This window comes from Apiospora aurea (genome assembly GCF_038362705.1).
Source record: "Apiospora aurea strain CBS 24483 chromosome Unknown utg000002l_segment0_segment0, whole genome shotgun sequence".
Classification (NCBI taxonomy): domain Eukaryota; kingdom Fungi; phylum Ascomycota; class Sordariomycetes; order Amphisphaeriales; family Apiosporaceae; genus Apiospora; species Apiospora aurea.
Genome location: NW_027117389.1, coordinates 77,002 through 99,000, shown reverse-complemented (window position 1 = coordinate 99,000; position 21,999 = coordinate 77,002). Strand labels below are relative to the sequence as shown.

General features: G+C 56.6%; 8 protein-coding genes across 8 annotated transcripts; 3 read left to right on the top strand and 5 right to left on the bottom strand.

The window, feature by feature from the left end:
* Positions 1-683: 683 nt before the first annotated feature.
* PG986_002421 (uncharacterized protein) lies at positions 684-2,704 on the top strand (the record flags this gene model as incomplete). Its single annotated transcript, XM_066838643.1, has 2 exons — positions 684-1,062; positions 1,455-2,704. The coding sequence occupies 2 exons, from the start codon at positions 684-686 to the stop codon at positions 2,702-2,704; spliced, it is 1,629 nt and encodes a 542-aa protein (XP_066703707.1).
* Positions 2,705-3,017: 313 nt separating this feature from the next.
* On the bottom strand, positions 3,018-3,609 carry PG986_002420 (uncharacterized protein; the record flags this gene model as incomplete). The annotated part of the gene is made up of 2 exons (XM_066838642.1): positions 3,018-3,145; positions 3,234-3,609. 2 exons carry the CDS (start codon positions 3,607-3,609, stop codon positions 3,018-3,020), a joined length of 504 nt encoding a protein of 167 aa, XP_066703706.1.
* Positions 3,610-4,800: 1,191 nt separating this feature from the next.
* PG986_002419 (uncharacterized protein) lies at positions 4,801-6,107 on the bottom strand (the record flags this gene model as incomplete). The annotated part of the gene is made up of 2 exons (XM_066838641.1): positions 4,801-5,786; positions 5,858-6,107. The coding sequence occupies 2 exons, from the start codon at positions 6,105-6,107 to the stop codon at positions 4,801-4,803; spliced, it is 1,236 nt and encodes a 411-aa protein (XP_066703705.1).
* Positions 6,108-7,940: 1,833 nt separating this feature from the next.
* PG986_002418 (uncharacterized protein) lies at positions 7,941-8,912 on the top strand (the record flags this gene model as incomplete). Its single annotated transcript, XM_066838640.1, has 1 exon — positions 7,941-8,912. One exon carries the CDS (start codon positions 7,941-7,943, stop codon positions 8,910-8,912), a length of 972 nt encoding a protein of 323 aa, XP_066703704.1.
* Positions 8,913-10,414: 1,502 nt separating this feature from the next.
* Positions 10,415-10,669, top strand: PG986_002417 (uncharacterized protein; the record flags this gene model as incomplete). Its single annotated transcript, XM_066838639.1, has 1 exon — positions 10,415-10,669. One exon carries the CDS (start codon positions 10,415-10,417, stop codon positions 10,667-10,669), a length of 255 nt encoding a protein of 84 aa, XP_066703703.1.
* Positions 10,670-11,629: 960 nt separating this feature from the next.
* PG986_002416 (SGNH hydrolase-type esterase domain-containing protein) lies at positions 11,630-12,803 on the bottom strand (the record flags this gene model as incomplete). The annotated part of the gene is made up of 2 exons (XM_066838638.1): positions 11,630-12,489; positions 12,560-12,803. 2 exons carry the CDS (start codon positions 12,801-12,803, stop codon positions 11,630-11,632), a joined length of 1,104 nt encoding a protein of 367 aa, XP_066703702.1.
* A 1,222-nt stretch (positions 12,804-14,025) lies between these two features.
* Positions 14,026-15,139, bottom strand: PG986_002415 (1-aminocyclopropane-1-carboxylate deaminase; the record flags this gene model as incomplete). The annotated part of the gene is made up of 2 exons (XM_066838637.1): positions 14,026-14,887; positions 14,949-15,139. The coding sequence occupies 2 exons, from the start codon at positions 15,137-15,139 to the stop codon at positions 14,026-14,028; spliced, it is 1,053 nt and encodes a 350-aa protein (XP_066703701.1).
* Positions 15,140-15,743: 604 nt separating this feature from the next.
* PG986_002414 (uncharacterized protein) lies at positions 15,744-21,013 on the bottom strand (the record flags this gene model as incomplete). The annotated part of the gene is made up of 6 exons (XM_066838636.1): positions 15,744-17,223; positions 17,295-19,548; positions 19,614-20,244; positions 20,305-20,590; positions 20,722-20,887; positions 20,950-21,013. The coding sequence occupies 6 exons, from the start codon at positions 21,011-21,013 to the stop codon at positions 15,744-15,746; spliced, it is 4,881 nt and encodes a 1,626-aa protein (XP_066703700.1).
* Positions 21,014-21,999: the final 986 nt, after the last annotated feature.

Here is a 21,999-nt window from a genome sequence, read left to right as displayed (position 1 = left end):
AATCACACAACCACCGCCGTCACTGAACGTGATGAAGACATGGTGACATCTTGGGCATACCTGCACCAACCGTAGTGTATCGAAGGTCTCGTTTTCTTATTATTGATTCGCCTAGCAAAGACGCGCCGTTGAACTCAACTTTACTCGAACCCAGGGTGTTGTTTTTCTGCATCGGGCAATAAGCTTCGATATTCTCCAGGCGGACGCGCCCTGTAGCTTGTCAACTCTAGCGGGGTAAATTCGACATCGGCTGCTTTTTAGGATTACACTAATCGAGACGAGACGAGACGAGACGAGACGAGACCAACTCCTACCTCACATGCAATCATCAACACCATAGCGTTTTGCTGTTGCTACTTGCCTGCCTGCCTGGCATCTCGACATTCGAACTTACTGCCGTGCACAAGCAGCTCCCTTCCCTGCAGGCTGACGAGTGTCCATCTTTCAGGTACCGAAGCCCCGGCAGACCAGGATCCGTGAGCACGTCCAGCCCCCGCTGTCGATTTAACCTTGTCGTATTCGGACCTTCGAACCGGCTTCTTCCGCGGCAGGGGAACGTTGGAGCCCTTATTTGTTCCTCCTTGGCCCCTGCAGCTTGGCCCTTCTTGGTCCTCTGTCACCAGTAAGCTACCTGCATGTACTCGTATATACATCCGTATTGGTTACATGATTCAACACCCAAGATGACGCGCCCCAAGGGAATCCACACTAAAGCCCTCACGCAGCAGGACCACGACCGCATCAACATCCTGTACCGCGACGCCCTGCGCACGCGCAAGGAGATCGAGGCCATCACGGGTTTTACGGAAAGCCAGATCAAGCGCGCCCTCGCCACCAAGTTCGTCAGCCGCGGGACGGGCCGGCCGCCCAAGCTGACCAAGGCCCAGGAGGACGAGCTGGTCGCGTACGTGACGGCCAACCGGGAGCAGCAGGCCATGTCCTACCTCGAGCTCTCCCGGGAGCTCTTCGGGCACGAGTTTGGCGAGTACGCGATCCGGTCTACCCTCCGACGGCGCGGGTTTTGTCGGTATAACGGCAAGACGAGGCCGGAGCCGGGCAAGGGTCCGCGGGTAAGGCCGTCGGATGCGGCTTCTTTTTCTTCTTTTTCTTCGTCTTCGTCGTCGTCGTCTTCGGCGCGTGGCATTGGTACGAGGGAAGCGGTTCTGAACTGGGGCCAGAGAGTGGGTGAAGATGAGGGAAACCAGGCAAGTCGCGCTCTCGGAGTTGCCAGCATCTGCCACTAGTGGGCGGCAAGTTCCCGGCGACGTCGAACAAAGCGCTGTCGATGATGCGGAACGTTCGGACTCAAGACGGGTGGATTCGAGGAGGACACGGCTCGGTGTCTTGATAGGTTCTGGGATTTTCCAGTTACCGATATGGGGTAGGTTTCCCGCTACCCACCTAGATGGACTTATGAACAACGCTACTGACGTACGCGGTCGCAATGCGTGCAGGTTTTGCCATGAGCTACGGCGTCTTCCAGCAAGTCTACTTCGACAACTGGACGTTGGAGGGCGATCGGAGCAGTACTGGTTTCATCGGCACGACCGCCAACGGCGTAATGTACCTGTCCATGCCGTTACTCTTCGCCCTCTTCACCAGGCGGTGGGCCCGACGGCGTCGACTCGCCGCCCTGTGCGGCACAGTCATCGCCTGCATCAGCTTCTTTCTGTCCTCGTACAGCACCAGCATCGGGCACCTGGTCGCGACCCAGGGCATCACGTCTGCGCTCGGTTGCGCTCTCATTTACAGTCCCATCACGCTCTCTCTAGGCGAGTGGTACAGTGCCAGCAACCGGGCGCTGGCATACGGGCTGTCCTGCAAGAACGTCGTTGGGACTAGTTGTCCTTTCCTGGTGCGGGCTCTGATTGATAACTATGGCTTTCGGACGGCTCTGAGAGCGTGGACTGGCATTGTCGGAGGAACGAGCATCATTGCCATCAGCATGATCCCAACCCATCCGTCGAAACTCGTCGCGCACGAGACGAGAGCACGCAGGATCCCTTGGGACTTTCTACGACACCGGTCCATCTATTTCTACAGCATAGCCATCATCTTCCAGAGCTCAGGCTACGGCATCCCGCAGACGTACCTGAGCACCTACGCCCGCGACATCCTCCTCCTGTCGCAGACCTCGGGCACCCTAATGCTAGCACTCTTCAACGCGCCTGGCATAATCGCATCCTCCTTATTCGGCTGGCTTAGCGACAACAAGCGCATCGCCCTCTCGGCCCAGACCGTGTCAGCGATCCCGCCCCTCGCCTGTGCCATCGCCACGTTTCTCCTCTGGGGCTTGACTACTGTCCAGGGCGGCATTGGTCTACTTGTGGTCTTCTCCGTCACGTTCGGCTTCTTCGCGGGCGGGTACAGCGCCACCTGGGGCGGCATGCTCAAGCAGCTGGAGGTCGAGGCGTCGGAGCGGAACGAGGCCATCGATTCGGGGATGCTGTACGGACTGCTCAATGGCGTGCGGGGGATCGGGTATGCTGGTGGCGGGTTCGCGGGCGTGGGGCTGCTCGATGCGGGGACGATCACGGCCAGTTCGTTGTTTGGGTACGGGACCTCGTATGGGCCTATTATCCTCTTTACGGGGATTACTTCGCTTTTGGGCGGTTGGGGCGTTCTGTGGAGGTGGGATCTATGGAGGAGGATCTTGCTGTTGGTGTCGGGGCTGGGGAGATTGGTGGATAGGCTTCGTCTTTGAATATTCAGTTATTACCCATAGACGGCATCACATGATAGATTTACGTCTGTCTGTAAGATCCTAGTTCGTAGAAGCATCTTGGCCACGATGGGACAGTCGCATCGGATTTCATTCAGTAAAGCTGCGGTTATGGTAATGAATGTAGGATTTATATGCAAGAGTAGTTGGAACTACGGTGCACCAGAGAACCAATGTGGAAACTTGAAAATCCGCCTGGTCGGCAAATTACGCAGGCTAGCTATTTACAAACACAGTAGCCAAACAATGGCAGAAGCCAACCAGGATCTGCCCCTTTTTAGTCGTAGCAATGCCTTTAGCAGACCAACTTGAACCCGCCGAACTTGGCCTCGGCGGGACCGTCCATGACCACACACTCGCCCTTGGCGGCGAGGAAGTCGCCGCCCGTGGTGACGTTGCAGTCGGTGCTGGAGTACAGGTGGACTGCAGGAATAGACAAAGCAATCAGCATTTAACTCCTTTTTGGGAACAAGTGTAGACAGCGGATAGTCGGGGGGATGGGATAACTTACGCTCACAGCCGGGTGTGATCTCGGACAGGGTGACGGCGCCCGGGCGCGGGGTCTGTCGGAGCCTGTGGCACTCGTTGGCGGACTCCCGGTCGGTCAGGTGGTAGCCGGAACTGGGGACGCCGCAGTCCTTGCCGGCCCAGTAGTCGAAGGTGGCACGTTGGGCCAGGGGGTGGCGGCGGCCAGGGAGGCGAGGAAGAGGGTGGTGTAAGAGAACTGCATCTTGGATGAAAAGGTTGCTTGGTAGAGACTGAAGTGTCTTGAAGATGGATCGGAGTGTGTGGAAGGTTGTGGTGTTGACGGGTTTACTGTTTGGGTGGTGAGGAGTGGATTTTGGATCTTTGACAGAGACACGACCTCGTCCCCTTCTTATAGCCATGTTCTCGAAGACCTCATTAATTCGGCTGCCTGAATGAACGGGGATGCCCTCACAGCCATCCTCATCGTCAGAAACTGCCGTGCCGCAAGTTGTTGTCCAACCGAGCCTCGAATTCTCACGGCCGATATGGACCAAAGTCGCCCAAATGCTGGTTTCGAGTGGCTATGCGCCGTAAAAAGGTCCCTTACTGGCTTCCGGAAGTTGACATTGTCGGCGTTGACAACCACAACCCTATCCACTCTTGCCCTGGGCGGCCACTGGGGTCCTATACAATTCGGCTGCCTTGGTGTGACCCCATCAGGGGGTTCCACACTTGACCTTTTGGCAAGCGGGTACGGGAGTAGAAAGACGGGGTATCATAGTAAAAAGGTCCACTCCTATTCGGAAACGACGAGACTGTATATTCCCAAGTCGAAAAAAGATATACGGGAACCCTGTCATAAGATTGACGTGAATAAGCTGACTCAGGGGCTTCATGTTCCTCTACTGCAACTCCTGGAATTTTGGTCCTTGGATTGATGCCGGCATCAGGCGAACCGATCAGGCTTTTGCAGCTGTAGGGCGCAGCCATGAACAGCGGGAAATCGGCCTGAGGTAGGCCCATTGTGTGAGATAATGACATAAGAGGGGCTCGGTGAACACTCTCGACATAGGAAAGATTTGTAACGGCCTACATACATCACTTCGATTCCGTACGAACATGGAAGTTGGCAAACTGAGTTGTATACCCGAAGGGCCAAGTCCATAGTCTAGCTATAGGTAGACTGGACCCAAATGCGATCTATAGCCGTCCCTAAAACCCTGACGCAGCAGTATGACCACTGGTGTTGCTGAAGTGCCCCTTTCCTGATTAAAGACCCATGGACATAACGCGATCCAACGCGCCCCTTCACTGGCAACCGTGGCGTCCACCAGACACATCTCCATTACATTAGTAAATCGATGACAGCAGATCTGCTGATCTCATCATAATGTAGTCTGGGAGAACTTGAGTATACAACATCGCCACTCCGGTGGAACCCAGGCCAAGGCAACCACTTAAACGACCATGCGCCGTGATAACCGAAATCCAACCGCATTCCAAAGGACCAGAGACAGAAAATGAAAAGGATAGGAATGGGGGACGGCGCACACATGCGGAGGGGGCAACACAAAATGTCTGCCGCTCAGACAAATCCGACCCAAGCCACCTCAGCGGTTGACCATGTCCCTCTCGTGAAGCATCTGCCACTTTTCATGCGACGCGTTGATGTGGTCCCTCAGCCTCTCGACGGACTCGTACACATCTGTCCTGCCGCTCGAGGTACACAGGACGCAGCCGAACCCGCCCGCGCCGCAGTGCGACTTGCCCAGGAACCTGGGCGTCAGCTGGAACCCGTCCTTGATGGCCGTGGCGAAGGCGGCCTTTTTGCGGTTGTTGGAAGAGGGCCTAGGGTCTCTGCTGCACCCGCCATCGTTTCCGTTTCCATCCCATCTGTAGCCACACCGGCTGCAGCAAGTGTCCCTCTTCCGACGAAAGGCCGACGACGATGACGAAAATAAAGGCATGGCCTTCTGCAGGTCCACTTGGTACTTCATGGCCTCGGGACAAAAGACGCTAAAGACGCTCGCGCGGGGCCGCGGCCCGAACTCGGATGTGCAAGTCGATTGCAGGTCGTCCGGTGGAACCACCTTGGGCGTCGGCGGCGGCGACGGCGGCCCCGACTGGAAGGTAGAGTTGCTCGGTCTGGCAGGGTGGTGGGATGTCTCGTTGTGCGTGGCGGCTGGATCCTTCCCATTGCCTTCGTCCTCCTCCTCACCTGCTTCCCCTGGCCCGCCTCCTTGACCATCAACACCAGTCCCACTGCCGATCCTTCTCTGAGAGCCGCCGCCAAAGTCTGGCAGCTCGGGAGTCAAGTCCCTCTCTGCATCTGCCTCGGCAAGAGAGGAGGACACGGCACTCGCCCGTCGCGTGGGCGGTTGCCGGATGGGCAGCTCGCGCGGGACCAGGCGACCCACGGCTACGCGCTGGTACTGCTCCGCGAGGGCGCGCAACGACGATATGCGCGCCGCCTCCGAGGCCCGAATCATCTCAAACAGGCCCAGCGGGGCATTGTCGCGCCGAGCAGCGCTGTGCAGCGCCTCGACGTGCGCTTGCAGCATCTCGAGGCTGGCTTGAAGGGCTCCACGACATTGCTCTGTTGTCGCAACAGTCAGTTACTCGGGGTAGAAGCCAAGATGAAGGAACGATGGTGGCGATGTGTCTTACTGTCGCCGGTTGAAAACGCATCGCCGAGGACGTCGACGCCGCTGTCGTAGGCCTGTCGCAAACGGGACGCCGATACCATGAGCGATGTATTCAATCCGCAGCTGCCACTGTCGGACACGCGACTCCGGGAATGACCTCGATAATGGCTCGCCTGCCACTGCTTCCGCTGCCATATCGTGTAACACTCCAGCCCGTCATCGTAGGTAGACACCAGCGCCGTGACAAGATCGCCGACCGTATCGAGATCCATATGCAGCAGGGCTGTACTTGAAGCCTCACCACATCCGGCTAATCATCATTCGGGAAACGCGTGCGGGACAGCTGATGATGACCCTTTCAACCTGCTGGGTTGGGGCGAAGAAACTGCAGAAGAGAAAAGTGCGTGCATACGCATTCGTTCAGCTTGCTGCCTCGGTCGGAGAGATAAGGAAACGAAAAAGTAATCAGAGTGAGACACGTTGGAGAGACGGTACATGTGTGCGCCTGCATGTCAATACTACGCGGACCATGCACGCCGCGACGTAGTGTAGTAGGTTAGGGCTAACCAACGGCAGGGAGAGAGGACGTGGCCCCCGTGCCGTCTCGTCAGGAATGAATGCCCTTATCTCTGACGAGGGGACCAGCCGTGGTGTTGGCTCAGTGCACATTCGCATTGGACGGGGTACGATGTGGCGTCTAATAGCCGATTTCCTCTCCGGCTATTGATGTGACCGTTGCTTCGCGCGCTCATTTGGTTAGGTAGCAGAGCAAGTAGAAGTTGGCCTGCTGGGATGAGTCGAACAGCTACTGGAATGTTACAAGCCATTGGCGATCGGTGTGTAGTACCTGTATCCAAATCTTGACCATGTATAACAAGACGCATGCCATATCAGTCGGGTCCCATCCCGAGACGAATGCAATGAGCGGCCCAAAAGAAAAGAATGGAGGAAGAGCATAGTCACCCGATAGCCCTGAATTTCTCAGCAGACCGTACGGAGTAGGATGGCCGCTGGCCCCTCCTTGACAGATCCCTGCCACCCACCGCCCCCGAATCACCAACTGGGGAATGTCTACGGGCCCACACGTCCGGGGAACGCTGACGCGATGCCGATCACATCCAACGTCGGGTCGCACTCTGTCGCCTTCCTGAAAGGCTTTCCTAAATCCAAGGCCAAGTTGCGGCCCCCTTGACTGCAAATTGGCTGTGTAAAGTGCGCCAAAGGCCGCGGACCTCGTACCGCCGCTGCAATTGCAGTCGCAAAAGGTCAAATGCCAGAAACAGTACGGGACTGTCCGTCAAGCCTCATTTGTTGCTACCCCTGCTGGTCCGGATCCGGGTCCTGCATCACATGATCCGCAGGTACCCGTTGCGCTCCCGGTTCTTGAGATGCATGGGAACCATCGCCGGACCTGATGCCGGAGCTTACAAGGGCCCGATTCGGCCGCCAGACGACTGGAGAAGCTCAACAGTCCGTCGCCTGTCCAAGCTGGCAACCGGGTTCGACACGGTCTACTTAGGCGCTTCGACAGATGAGACCAGGCATGTACCCAACGACGACTACATTCGTGGGATTGCCAACAAGGGGGGGGATGGAGCAAAACCAGCAGAAGGACTTGGAACAGCTATTTACCTCTACCCGGCAACTCATCGCTCTTACTAAGGAGCGGTAAATTTACGGTACAAACACCCGAAGGTGCCAGCTTCATGAAGAAAGACGGAATGCTGTGTTAAGGATGACCGTACATGTCTGACACGTTGTTGAGGCATACGCGTTTCAAACTCCTTTCATCCAATATGCCGCTCAGGCAAGAATCGCACATGGAATTGATGTCACCCAGTGTCAACACATGGTGGTCTGGATTTCCAAGATACAGCGTCTAGACTCCCGAAAATGGTAAAACACCATGTCTTTGTCTCGCACAAGCCAACAAAGGCAGATGTTGGTCGCTTTCAGAACACACCACATTATATAGCGAGACAGCCGCCCACCCTTGTTTTATGGCGTTCACACTCATTCTGTACATGAATAATACGCATTGTTCGCAGGATGGACATACCCCTAACAACCGAAAGCATACACGCTTACGCATACGATTACCAAATATGGACGTGATGGCGTCATTACACAGCCGCAACATGATACCGAGGGTGGAACGGCGACTGAGGAAGGTAGAGAGCAACCTATCGCGGATCTCTGGATTGTCGTCACTTTCTGGCTCGGTTCGCTCCAACACATCGTCGTCTTCCTGGTCCAGCCAGGCCAGTCGGCAGCCTACGATCATCAAGCCAGATCAAGACAACCTGTACACCCTCGCACCTTCTTTGTATGGGCACTCTACTCCCTGTAAGACCACGCCCTACGAGGATTTTGTCGCGGTTCCCGAAGAAGATGAGAAGAAGGATAACACCCAGCTCGACGAAGAAAAAGGAGACGCGGTGCAGGGGGACGATGGTGCATCTACTGTTACTAACCATCACCACTGCATTCTAGACCTAGACGTCGACGGCGTCCCAACGACGTACTCGGAAGACAAAGGCTCGGCCTTCACCGAGGACTACGTCATGCAGGTAGAACAAGAACTCTACGACGCGCGCGAGAACGTCCGCAAGGCCAAGAAGAACCTGCAGCACTTTACTGTCCTACACGCCCGGGCGCTGCGGTCCAAGGACTTTGACAAGCCGCCCGCGCGCAGTCCGGACCACTACTTACCCGAGGCCCGCTACGATCGCGAGGTGGTGGTCGTTGTGGACGGCAACACCATAGGACGACAACAGCCACCACTTGTGCGCGCGACGCCACGGCACTGGGGGCTCATCGCCGAAGTCGAGGCCAAGATGCAGAAGTGGCAGCGGGACGTCGACGAGTGGGAGGAGACGGTGGTGCAGCTCAACGCGGAGATCCTGAGTTTCCAGATGGATACCGATGTAGTCCTCGAAGAGGTTGAGGACCTTGATTGCGGGTGCCGTCAAGACAAAGGAGAATCATCTGCTGGTGGCGGAAAGACGCATCATGGCCATGGTGGAAACAAAACGATGCGGCACTATTGTGGCAAGGAAAGCAGGAGTGGTAATTAGTAGCACTAGCAGCACCAGCAGCAGAAGCAGCAGCACCAGCAGCAGCGGTCATTCACGAAGATATATATGGTGAAAAATGTAAATGATATAGAATTGCTGGACTTATCCTTTGGTTCTACGTAGAGACTTTGTGTTCCTGACTTATTCCCCTTGGCACCCACCACAGCACTTTTCATCAACCCAAGCCAAGCCGCCCCATCTCGTCACCTACACCAAACTAATCTCACGATAAGCTTCCTGGTCTTCAACAACAACAACAACAACAAGAACCTTCCTGGTTAGCTCAATCGGTAGAGCGTGAGACTCTTAATCTCAAGGCTGCGGGTTCGACCCCCGCATCGGGCTCAATTCCCGATGCATCCTACCCAGTAGGATACGTCTTCTTTTGGCTTTCGTTTCTTCTTCTTCTCTCCTTTCGCCTTGATCGTTGTCAGATATCTATAAACTTTTCCCTGAAGAAATTGCTGTTCTAGACGCAGTCTCACTGGTCAGCGCCGAGACTGAGTTTTTCATCGGCGTTTGGTATTCGAGATGGGGATGGTAGTGAAATATGGAATGCGAGGGATATTTCTTACCATAATTGTCAGTTTTCATTTTTGAAGGGTTGTACCTGTGTCGTAGTTGAAGCCACTCGAATGTATGTAACGTATATAGCAGACATGAGTCCAAACCCAGCTCTCGGAATTTGCAAACTACAGGGGGTGCCAATGAGTATTATCCTTGCAGTTTGCAATGCCGCGATATGAAAACATAGGTAAACATCCCCAAGCTGTCACGTCACGTTTTCAATGCCACTAGTATATGTCCGAATCTGTAGCGTGCATGTTCCTTCTTCAAGGGAGGGCAGGGGTACGTCATCGTATCTGCAGGGTCTCTAGAGACTAATAAGGAGATCAGCTTCCCCGACTGCTCTGGACCCATATGCCGCTTTCGAGGGACGTTTGAGGCGGTGCCCTGATTACTGATTCCCCTTGAAACAGAGGTGTTGACTGTAAATAGAACCGCCTTTGTTTGCTACCCCTAGGGCGCTAGAACAGCACCATTCCTTCCATTTAGCTTCCAGCATTGTGCACAGAGTCACAAGCCGCTAAGAATATACAATCTGCATTGTCCACCGTCAGGGGCAAAACCTTTATGCCCGGGAGAGAATAGAAGCTGTGCGATCCTGAGTTTATAGATAAAGAACACAATCTTCCTTGGTCTAGAAACAGGCTTTTTGGTAAACAATAGAAGCCATGCGAGTGCGTTCTTATAGATACAGGAAGCTTCGGCTGCAAAGCCGGCGACAATCTCAAGTCGTCTTCCATCTTTCTCCTTCATAAGACAGCGAGCCTGTAGTGTCGCGTTTTCTCTTCTACCCGCTGTCTTCCTTTCTTCCCGTTCCTTCTGCGCTTCTCTTATCAGCTTCTGTGTCTTTCTTGGGCTTCTTGGGACAGTTCCAAAGAAGCCATATACAGACGAATAAAAGCGAAACCCACCGCTTATAAACGAGAGCAGGCGTCATGTGCTACCACCCCGAAGTCCTCTGGGCCTGCGGCTGCCGCGAGACGGCCAACAGCAATCTCGAGCGCTGCGGCGGGGCCATGGCCTACGGCATCAACTGTATCGGCACCATGCCGGCCCCGGCGCACCGCACACTACACATGGCCATCCCCTGTGTCGACTGCAGAAGCAGGCTCAAGCGCGCAGCTTTGGAGCAGCAAGGGAGAGACGAGAGGAATCCACGGACGTTGAGACGCATGACGACGTGCTTCTAATCTATAGGGGAAGGGAAAGGGATGGAGGCTGTCTCTTGCGATACTGGGCGTGCATTGCATTTTCACTTGCGCTTGAGAGATGGGGGGTGGGTGTAGGATAGTTACTAATGCATGGTACACCTGGGATGGGACTTATGGAATCAATACACAATATCTTACCATATCTTTGAGAAACCCGTACTCGATTCGCTGACAAACGCATTCGATGGTGATTAAGGTAGTTTGAAAATCTTGTATGGTCCGAATTCACAACATTTATGGTAGTACATATAGCTATTTTGCTATCTTATCAAATCTACAAAGGCAGAACAATTCAAACGCCGCCAGAGTAGATTCTTCCCCCTCCGCGTGGAGGGCCTGATGGTTTGAAGGTTTCCGACTTATCCCCAATACATCACCTTCGTTTAGTTAATGAACGAAGCGCAATAGAGACAGGACAGGGTGCCTGGGCTAAGGTTCGACTACCAGGTTTTGCAGTCGTGAGACCTGTTCTGTAGAGGGAGGGGCACAACGAAGTGATTGGGCGGCTGGTCAGTGGCGATGAGCCATGGTACCATGCGATGCTTTTCTCTTCCTCTTCTCCAGTGGAGTGGGCCGAGCTTGAACAAATCCACTCCGGCGGCCCGATGGACCGGCATCCAAGCAATCAGAGGAGAGGACCTCGTCGGGCAGACGCCCCTCGGAGCCCTTCCGTAGAGCCCTCGACCAGGAAGACATCCTGGCTTTGCTGTAGCAAAGATCGCTTTTCCTCCAGAGGTTCGTAATTCCAGTCCGAGCTTATGGGGAAACCTCTTCCTGCTCTTCGTGATGTCGGCATGTTTTGGAGTATTCCTGCCAACCCCCATACGAGGAGACCGACCGGGCTAGTATGTGACAGGGCACATCCACCGGTCGAATATCATGCCAAGTGCGGCAAAACATCCAACCGTTTCGCCAGCGAAACAAGAGACCATACCGCGGCTAGACCTTGCCCCACAGGTTTGGATTGGACGTGATGCACAACTCTCGCTTCATGTGCAGGAACCGCCGCCTCTGCTCGTGGGCCGCACTGTGCCTCGCCAGCTTGGGCGCCGACGACGCAGCCGCCGCAGGTGAGGCACCGTCGTCGGGGACACCGGCGAGGGGCACTGGGACCTGCAGGAAATTCGATTCGTCGGCACACTGAACGGCCTTGGTGTAGATGCGGGCCATCTGCTCATACCCTGCGCCCGTGGGGTGCGTTCCGTCGCTGGTGATGTCGGACAGCTGGAGGGCGTCGGGGTCCTTCGCAGTGGCGTGGTGCACGTCGGCGACTACGACGGGCAGCCCCTCGACCTTGAGCCGGTTGTACAGGTCCAGGAACTGCTGGTTGATGTCCTGGATCAGCGGCTCGCAGTGGGGCACGCGGCTGGGCGTCAGGGTGCTGAGCACGACGAGCGCGCGCGGCGACATTTGCAACAAATCCCGGATGAACTTGCCCATGCCCTGCCCCGCCGTGTCCAGCTCGAACTTCGTCAGGGCGTTGTTGATGCCCGCGTTGATGATGAACACGTTGGGCTTGTACTGCTGCACGGCCGGCCTGGACCGCTCGTGGACCTGCGAGACGCGCACGCCCAGGTAGGCCTCGACGTCGTTGTCGACGAAGTCGCCCACCTGTTGCGACCCCACCATATTGACGGACACGTTGAGGGCCACGAGGGCGTCGCGCAGGGGCTTACGGAAGCCGGTGTTGCCCGGCGAGTTCTCGCCGCGGACGGTAGAGGCCCCGAGGGGCATGATGCGGAGTGCGGTGCCATTGGCGATGCTTCCCGGGAATTGACGTCTGTCGGCGGGTGCCGTCACTGTTGCGAATCAGTTTCTGTGTCGCGAACCTGGGGTTGGGGGAACGATTGGGCAGAGGAACGTAATTACCTTCTGCTGGCTTGGATTTGTTGCCGTCATGACTTGCAAAAACGTTGCTCGCACCGAGCGCTTTGCGGAGATCTTGTAAGCTCGCCTGATCCGACTCGAGCCTCGATACGAACATACCAATCAGAACAACGGCGACGACGACAAGAAGGGACAGCGTGACGAGAACCCTTTTCGTGCGAAGAAAGGCGAGCCGCGAGCCCGACTTGCCGCCGCTTTTCGGCATTTCCTGGTTGTAGCGGCTCATTGTCGTGTGGTTTTGCGAACCAGAAGGACAAAAAAGTTGGGGAGACGGCGGCTCGCGGGTTTTCCCTTGTAATTACCCCGGGAAGCTGGAACGACTCTGGTCCCCTTAGCTCTTGGCAAGCGCGCGTCCTTACGTGGACAAAGTGCCAAGCTTTGGGGTTGTGGAGGCTTTGCGGGCGGTCCTTGTTTGCTTTTGGGCTGCTCAGCCCCTGGCCCCTAAGCTGAGCGCTTGGGGTGGTGCCGGGAATCCGGGTTGGCAGCGTCTAAACGTCTTGGCACTTGGTGCCGCAGGGTTCGCGATTCGTCAGGTAATTTTGACAGTCCCAAGTAGCCACGTCATAGGCGCTATGTTAGGACCAGAGAGGGAGCTGGGCGGCTACGTATGTGTTTATAGTAGTCAGCCAATGTATAGTTTTAGGGAAGTCAAGTCGCAGTATATAAGAGAAACTGCCATCTGCCCTATTATCTCGCTATTGTACCATTGATAACCGGGATTCTGCACAAATCAATCCAGACTGCAGAACAGCGCTTTCTCATTTTAGTGTGTATAACCCTGGAGTAAATACAGACACTGTGTTGAGGCCAATTCAATAAAGCCAGGGGCTGAGGCATAAACTAGATGCTAAGATACTTTTAAACATATACTGGAATCCCCTATCACACCTGTGGTGGATTGGTATCAAATGTCTACTATACGTGAAAAGAGTGTCGGACCGGACCCGTCCACGCCAATCTGAGCAAGTCAGGGCGATTCGCTCTTTATAGACACCACAGCACACATTCTCTCATCGAGTGGCAGTGGGTGCCTGTCTGGAGTCTGGACATAAATGAAACCGAGTCATCATGCATTGGGGGGCTTTTCGGCCGCACCTTCGTTTATTCACTAGATATTGTTGCTCAACCCAAAGACACAAAGCACCTATCCTTCAGCCATGATCTCGGTATGTAAACACTCAGCTGTCCATTCCAGAGCCGACTAGACTGGCGAGAGCCGGTAGAAGCCAACTCAAGATGGCAACTATTTGGGCTATGCCAGAAAAGAGTCATCGCCTATATGTATCGAAAATCCCAGAGCGCTAAATACTCGGCATCATCTGGCATCCTGTGATGCTGGAGTGAGACAACCAGATATCCACTATTACTGTGCAGACTAGTGTCCATGTGTCCATAATCAAGCGTAATCAAACATCTTATTACTATTCCGATATTCCGTTGCTTCTGGCTTATTGAATCGCCGAGTAGGCATTCAGAGCCAGCTGGCCACCCAGATGAGCATAGAGCACGTTGCTCCCCTCCGCCAGCTCGCCCTTGCGGATCATGTCCATCATGCCCGCCAGGCTCTTGCCCTCGTACACGGGATCTGTAATGAACGCCTCGGTCCGCGCCCCGAACCGGATCGCGTCGAGCGTCTGCGCGTCCGGCACGCCGTACACGCCGCCGTGGTACCGGTCGTCCAGGATGATGTCGTCGGCCGTGATGTCCTTGTCGCCGTCGAGCCCGATCTTGGTCGCGGTCGTCTTGGCGATGCGCAGGACTTGGTCAAACGTCTGCTCCACCGTGGCCGAGGCGTCGACGCCGATGACACGCCGCGGGAGCGCCCCGCACTTCTTCTCGGCCAGCTTGAAACCCGCCACCATGCCGGCGAACGTGGAGCCCGTGACGGCGCAGACGATGACCGTGTCGAAGAAGACGCCCATCTCGGCCTCCTGGGCCGCCACTTCAAAGGCCCAGCGCGCGAAGCCGAGGCCGCCGAGCGGGTGGTCCGACGCCCCCGCGGGGATGTAGTACGTCTTGCGCCCCTTGCACGCGAGCTCGGCCTCGAGCTTCTGGAGCGTGGCCTTGTGCTCGATGCCGAACGTGGAGGGGTCCAGGCGCGAGTCGGCGCCCATCAGCCGCGCCAGCTGGATGTTGCCCACCTTGTCGTAGCCCGGGTCCGACCACTCGACCCAGTGCTCCTGCACGAGGGCGCACTGCAGGCCCAGCTTGGCGGCCACGGCTGCTACTTGTCGGGTGTGGTTCGACTGCACGCCGCCGATGCTGACGAGGGTGTCGGCGCCCTGCGCCCGGGCTTCGGCGGCCAAATATCTGTCACCAGTGTCAGCAAACAGAACTGTAATATGACTTAAAGAGGATCGACTGCACTTACTCGAGCTTCCGAGTCTTGTTTCCTCCGTAAGCGAGACCCGAGTTGCAGTCTTCGCGCTTGGCGTAGACTTGCACCTTGCCTCCGAGCTCTGCCGAAATGCGGGGCAGGTGTTGGATCGGGGACGGTCCGAAGAGGAACGACTCCCGCGGGATGCTCGCAAAAGGTTCGGGCAGCTTAACTTGGGAAGACATGATGCCAATGATGTTTGCTCGAGCCTTTCAGATGTGGTTTGTCGTCTTTAGCAGGGGAAGGTCAGACTTTATTGGAGTTGGCGTATGTAAGTGAGCAGTGCAAGAGTCTACTCTACCAGCGTCCAGCTCCGATGGTCGGGGTAACCTTCCAAGTCCTCGGTACCCGGGCCGGCCGACCCGTAGATATCAACTCCCATTCGGACATTCATTTTTACCCTTGAGGAAAGTCCAGGCGAACGTTATAGTTGCTGCAATAGATCCCAAGCCGGACATGTCATGTTGAAGAGGCGTGGAGATCCGAAGCTAACCTTATCTATTATGGGTCACGGTTTCCATTATGTAAGTGCTGTCGGTACTCGCTCGCTCGAGGTAACGAGCACGAGCCCGGATACGATGACATGGACTTAGAGATTCGACTTCATACCGTTTTAGACCGAGTGGGCTGTGCAGCAGGTCGGCTGTGTTATACTGGCACAAGGGTTGCGATGCGTATATGGGATGGTGTGGGTCAAAGAGAGCAAACCAAGGAGCCTGTATTATGGCTAGGAGTAGTCATATAATCATCGAGGTAAGGAAATATAGTAGTAGTCCACCGTTCTCACTCTCATCGAACAAGCTGCGCCTCAGGACCCCTCCCCCAGCAGCCCCATCGCTGCTTGGCCGGACCGATCGAGTCCCTCTTAAGACCTGCGCTCTCGCCGGCGTCCTTTCTTTCATCATCTGTGACGTCGAGGACCCAAGACACCGATCCGAACTCGACATGGCCCTTGCTCCCGTTTTCGAGCACGCTCTTGCCCTCCCACTTGTCGACCGGGGGCACACCAAGCTTGCCGTAGCGATCAGCGAGACGCTGGTACAAGTCAGCCGTGGAGCGCTGGCGTGAGGTAGGCGTCGCTGGACTGCTACTTCCGCTCCCGCTGCCGCCCCATCCACACATCCGCATCCCCTCAAGATGCGTCTCCGCCGCGGCCCGCATGCGTTCTTTCCTCACCTCCAACGCCCTCTGCCCACAACCAGCGTCCTCGTACCCGTTGTTCATCTCGTCCAAATCGTGCAAAATCCGCTCATGCACGCGGCCGGCCTCGCGCGCGCGGCCCGTGTACTGTAGCAGGCTCGCGAGCCGGCGGCCGAGGTCCAGGGCCTTGGGGGATGAGCCGCCGCGCGACTGCCGCACATTGTAGTACATCGTCTCACACAGCTCGAGGGCGCGATCGAGGTGGCCGGGGACGCGGGCGTGGGCCTCGACGAGCAGGGAGCCGATGCGGAGGACCACGTCGGAGGACCAGGTGCGCTGCACTTCGCGGGAGCGCCAGAGGGAGAGGAGGATGCGCTGGAGGTCAGAGGATGTCAGCAAGTTTGTAGTTGGGGGTTCGAAAGGGGGTTCCGTGCTTACCTCGAGCTCTTCGTAGTTCTCCTGCTCGTACAAGAGATGAATCAAGTTAGACAGATCATCGAAGCGCAAATTGACCGGCTCGACGCCAGACTCCTTCATGGCCGCCATGACGAGCTGCAGCGTCGTCTTGCTGGCGCCCTGTAACTTCTTTTTCAGGCCCGCGTCCGCCGACTTCCAGTTCGGCATGCCGTGGCCCGCGAGCAGCTCCGCGAGGCGGTACCCGTAAACCAGGCACTCGCGCCGGCGGTGGTAGAAGCGCTGCGCCTCCGCGAACCGGAACCCGCAGCCGGCCACCGCGTGGGCGCTCGCGTAGTCGTTCTCCTCGACCAGTTGGGTGCGGACGGCGGCGGTGACGGCGCGGCAGGTGAGGAGGGCGAAGTCGACCGTGGCCCGGTCGGACTTGGTGGCGGTGCCGATCTCGGCCAGCAGCGCGACATACAGGGTGAACGCGGCGGCCTCTTTGGTATCGCCCAGGTGTTGGCCGTACCGCGCCATGAAGAGGGTGAAGACCTTTTTGTCCAGGAGGTTGACGAGGCTGGTGCGGCCGCGCGCAAGCCAGGCGTACCGCAGGCGCGCAGCGTGCTCGAGCACGACTTCGATGTTGGTGCTGTCGCTGAAGTTACAGACGACCGCGGTGTACTGCTCGTACAGCAGCGACTCCATGAGGAGCTCCGCCATCAAGTGCGAGAAGCTGCACACGGAGTCCTTGTTATGATGCACGGCCAAGCCCTCGTCGAAGGCGAGGAGAAAGATGAGCGCCACCTTGGTCGACTTGGCCTCGAACTTGCGGTTATCTCCTCGACGACCTCGGTGATAATGACGGTGGTCGAGACGGCCTCCTCGTCCTCGGCCTTCTTGTTCTCTTGGAACCAGCACCAGACCCGCTTGAGGATCGAGATGGAGATGGTGAGCAGCCCGAAAGCCTTGAAGACCAAGGCCAGCTCCTTGAGGTGCACAATGATCGTCTGCGACTCGAAGTGCTGGTGCTCGTACTCGGCCCACAGACAGAGCAGGATGTTGCGGGCCTCGTCGACGCGCTGGTGCCGCTCGAGGAAGCGCACGTACTTGATCGCGATGTCGATATGGCACAGACGTAGTTCAAGCGTAGCTTTATGGCGGCAGGCGTGAGAGATGGACTGCCAGAGGCTGAGGTAGAGTCTCTCGGCCAAGAGCAGCTTGCACTCGGCCTCGTACGTGGTGGCCAGGCGGAGCAGGATGGTAATGCGCATCTCGTCCGTGCTCTCGAGATCCTCGACGGACCCGAAGAACGTCTCTTCTACCTGGCCTATGCTGCGAGACCCGTCGTCCTTTTTGAGCACGATGTTCAGGCCCGCGAGGCTCTTCCGCACGGCCCACGCCTCCTTCGAGTCGCGGCCGCAACGGATGACGATAATCTCTTGGAGCTCCTTGTAGATGATGGCCGCCATGTACTCTTCCCGGATGTCCACATAGAGCTGGGCCAACACCTTGTACCAGCGGATGACGGCGTCACTATGAGCCCCGTGCTGGCCCTTACACACTTCGATCATGAACCGCACCATCTCCTCGCGGTAGGTGCAGAGGGTGGTCCGGCTTGTGAACGAGATGTGTTCGGAGCAGGTGAGGAACAAGGTGGTGCAGCTCACCACGATAGGGCTGAACTTGAAGAGGATGACTTGGCCTACCGTACAGGCCTTGTAGAAGCACTCACTCGCCTTGTGCGCGTCGGATCGGTCCCGGTACAATGACCCGAGCGCAATCAGCCCCTGGAGGACGGACGGGTGCTTCTCGCCCAGGCATGGCGAGCGGATGCGGAGGGCCCATTCGTGTCGTTGGATCGCGTCGGTAGAGTCTTCTTGCCACGTGGACCATTCGAGGAGGCTCAGCAAGGTCGACTCGGGGAAGATTTCCTTGAACCCGGAAGGCAGCGATAGTTCATCGGCTTTCCCGACCAGGGACGAGCGTCGGAAGTGGGACACCCAGCGGTAGACGACGTATTCCATGATGTGGTGCGTTCGGAAGACCTGGTGTACCAATGTCGAGTCGGCGCCGTCCAGGCACGGGTCGTGAGGCCGGCTCAGATGGATGCGGGCAAAAAGGAGCAACGTCATGGTCAGTTGACGGTGGCAATCCTTGAGCGAAGGCAAAGCCTGACCGCACTGCTGCTCGAGGACGTGCGAGCGGATGGATGCGTGCTTGAAGCGGAGAACGCCGTCTCGGATGGCGATGAGACCAGCGGTTTGGCTGACCAGTTTTGCCAGTTCGACAGACGAAGTGGCCTTTTTGCGTTCCGCCAAGTCGACGCTCAAAATGTCTTCCATTTCCCCTACCGTCAGGGGTCGCTGGGCGGCTATGACGAATGTGAACAGTCGGCTGATGCCGGAGTCCTTGAAGTTGACCTTGGCCAGTAGCTCCTTCAGGGGGTTGAGCGCATTGGAGCTGAGCGACTTGTTCACAGTGTCAAAGTCGGCTCCAGCCGTGAACAGCTTCGAAATCAGATAGACGTAGAGAAAGGAGCCGTTGGCGCGGGACTCGACAAGCGACATGAAAGCTTGCTGCTTGTCTCGTGACTGCTTGGAGAAGAGGCCGGTGGTGGTGGATAGACAGGCTTGCAGATATGCCCGGATGTCCTCCCGTAGGTGGTTGGGAGTGGTGCTGAAGTGCCGGACCCCCGGCTTGGCGGGCTGCGTCGTCGATCGCGACAAAGTGACGGCGCGCACCTGTGAGAGCTTACTAGCGATGACGCGGAGCTTTTCCGAGAGAATGGAGGCTTTCGCATCTCCGTCCGCGACTTCATCGAGGGCATCGAGGACAATCACGGCGGGAACGTCTCGGTCGTTGATGGCGACGAGCCCTGTTTCGATGGCAGCCCAGAGGTCGGTCTCGAGCTTGCCGGCATCCCTCTTCAAGTCCCACTCGTCCAATGAACGCATCAGCCTCTGCAGGAGTCTGGCATCGCCGACATTGATCGCTAAGAGCTGGGAGGCCATGCTCTTGAGGAAGGCCAACGTGGTGGATTCCTCGGGGTTGTCGCTTGCTGTGTGATAGTCAGTGATGAAGTGCAATAGAACTGTGGTATGCTAGGAGATGAATGAGTCCTACCAAATGCGAACCCGAACGTCTCAAACTTCATCCTGTTCCGGCCTACATGGATGGGCCTCTGCAGACGCTCGCGCAGCCAGGCCGACAAGACACTCTTGCCACAGCCGGGGCTGCCCGTGATCGCCAGCAAGTCCTCCCCGCTCTCGAGGAAGTCGACAAGTTCGTCCTCGGCCCACTCGCAGGTCCCCTCCGCCCGCTCGGCCTTCTCGGCGATGCGGCCGTACAGCAGCTGCGATCGTTCTTCGCTGCTGGTGCTGGGAGCGAGCTTGCCCCGGAGGGCAGTCAGCTTGGAGGTAACGTCTTGTTCGTTTCGAAGGGCACGGATCCACATGTGTTCGAAGAGGCGCGACCGCAGGGTCCAGACGTCCCGGATCTGGTGGGAGAACTCCTTGTCAAAGTCGATGGAGACGGCGTTGTTGCGCGACGAGAGGCGGCTGATCCGCTGGCGGTAGGTCACGGCGATGTCGCCGATCAGCTGCACGAGGCTCGCGTACAGGTTGCTCATGGACTGGGTGATGGTCTCGTTGCCGGTGAAGAGGTCGCGAAGGTGGATGAGGTGTCCTAGGAGGTGGCCGAATTCGTACAGGACATTGAAGGTGGGCTCGAGGGCTTCGGCTTGGTCGCAACCCAGCTATTCTCACAAGTCAGTTCATTCTGGTCATGAGTCACTAACAATAGAAATAACACTTACCTCAAGAAGCATTTGGCAGCCTCCAAGGGCCGTGTCGCGAACGAAAGCACTTTCGGAGACGAGATCCCCTACTGTGGACGAGAACTCGTCAATCAGAAGCCCGAAGAACTCGGCCTCTTGCAGGACGCGATCCCACCGGCTGCCCTTCTTGGGCATGTGGAACAGGCGCCCATCGCTGATGAAGGCGAGGTAGGACTCGAGAGTGACATAATCAAAGTGTCCGTCGTCCACGTCGTGGACTTCACGAACGATCCTCTTCCGGACCTTAGTGGCCTCCTCGTACACCCTCACGGTCAAGGTGTGCTTTATGGTGACTGTTCGTTGCTCGTCGGACGTGGTGCGTGTCTCGACATGGTGGTGCTGCTGTTGCTGCTGCCGCTCATTCCGAACCGGGCTGGAGTCGCTGCTCTGGCTCACCTCGACCACAGAGGTTGGGGGGCATCCTTGACAGGTTGTTTGAGGGGAGAGCCCGAATTGCCGTTGGTGATTACCGCGGCCATGGCCGGACCTGACGATAGCTCTTCGGTGGACTGCTTGGATGAGATAGAAGATGTACGAGAACGTGAACGACGCTTTCCTAGACCTGGGATTGTGGTCAGAGCCGAGTGGTCACGAGGAAACGACAGAGAGAAGCGAACCGCTTACCTAGAGGTAACTTCCGGAGACCCAGCATGCTCGTCGCGGAAATCTTGCTTTTGCTCTCTTCCATCTTGGGCGAAGATGGCGAAGGGGAGAATTATAAGAGATAGAGCTCCTTCAGTGGTTCAATCTCAATTTCCGGGTCGGAAAGGAAATCAGTCACATAAATGGACAGAGAGATGTTCTTGGTCTTCTCAGCTCTGTTTCGGCATCCTTTCTAGATAGAGTAACGATGGGCCGAATAGGGGAGCCAGGCCAGCCACCGTCCTTCCATCTGCCAACATAACGGGTAGGTTGGTCTTCTGGTTCGGGGCCTCCGCATCCTACTCACTTCGGTTCTGCAGTATGCCTTCCATTGCTGTAATGTATTGCTACTTTCGAATCCGACAGATGAAGTATGCAATACGCCGCGGTCGGATGTATCCCATACGGCGGAGTACGCCAGTGTTGGTCTATCATGAAGAAGCAACCACTCAGTTCATGTATGCGGCTGGTCGATATTGAAATCTATTGGATGCGACATGAATCTTTTCAGAGTCTCTTGCGAGCCTCAGCGGGGATGGTGGCGCACGGAAGAGGTCCAGCAGCCAGCTGAGCTCACACGGCACGCGGGTGCGTTCAGCTCGAAGAAGTGCGCCGTGGCTTGCGACATGAGCACTTCCTCTCGTCTTTTATGCACGTTGGTGGCCAAAAAGGGACATGTCGTTGGAATTATGGAATGCGTGATTGAGCGGCTGCCGCGCACAGTAGTTCGGTCTAGATGCCGCCCATAATGCCTAGGTTCATTTGCCACGAAATCCTCCAATCTTGAATACCGGCGCAGAAGGAAGAGTGATCGGTGCTGGTACGCCGTGGAAGACTTTGATACCCCAGATTGGAGTCGTGGTGGCGCTGGACATGCGCATGTCGCGGCCTTACGAGGACGGGGTGAGGAATGTCTTTGGCAAGACTCCGGACTGGCCGAATGTAAACAACAACAGATGGGAAGGTAGTTAGACAGGCAGTCGAATAGAAGTAAGAAATGGAAAATTCTACAGGCCTTGGCGGCATCCCAGC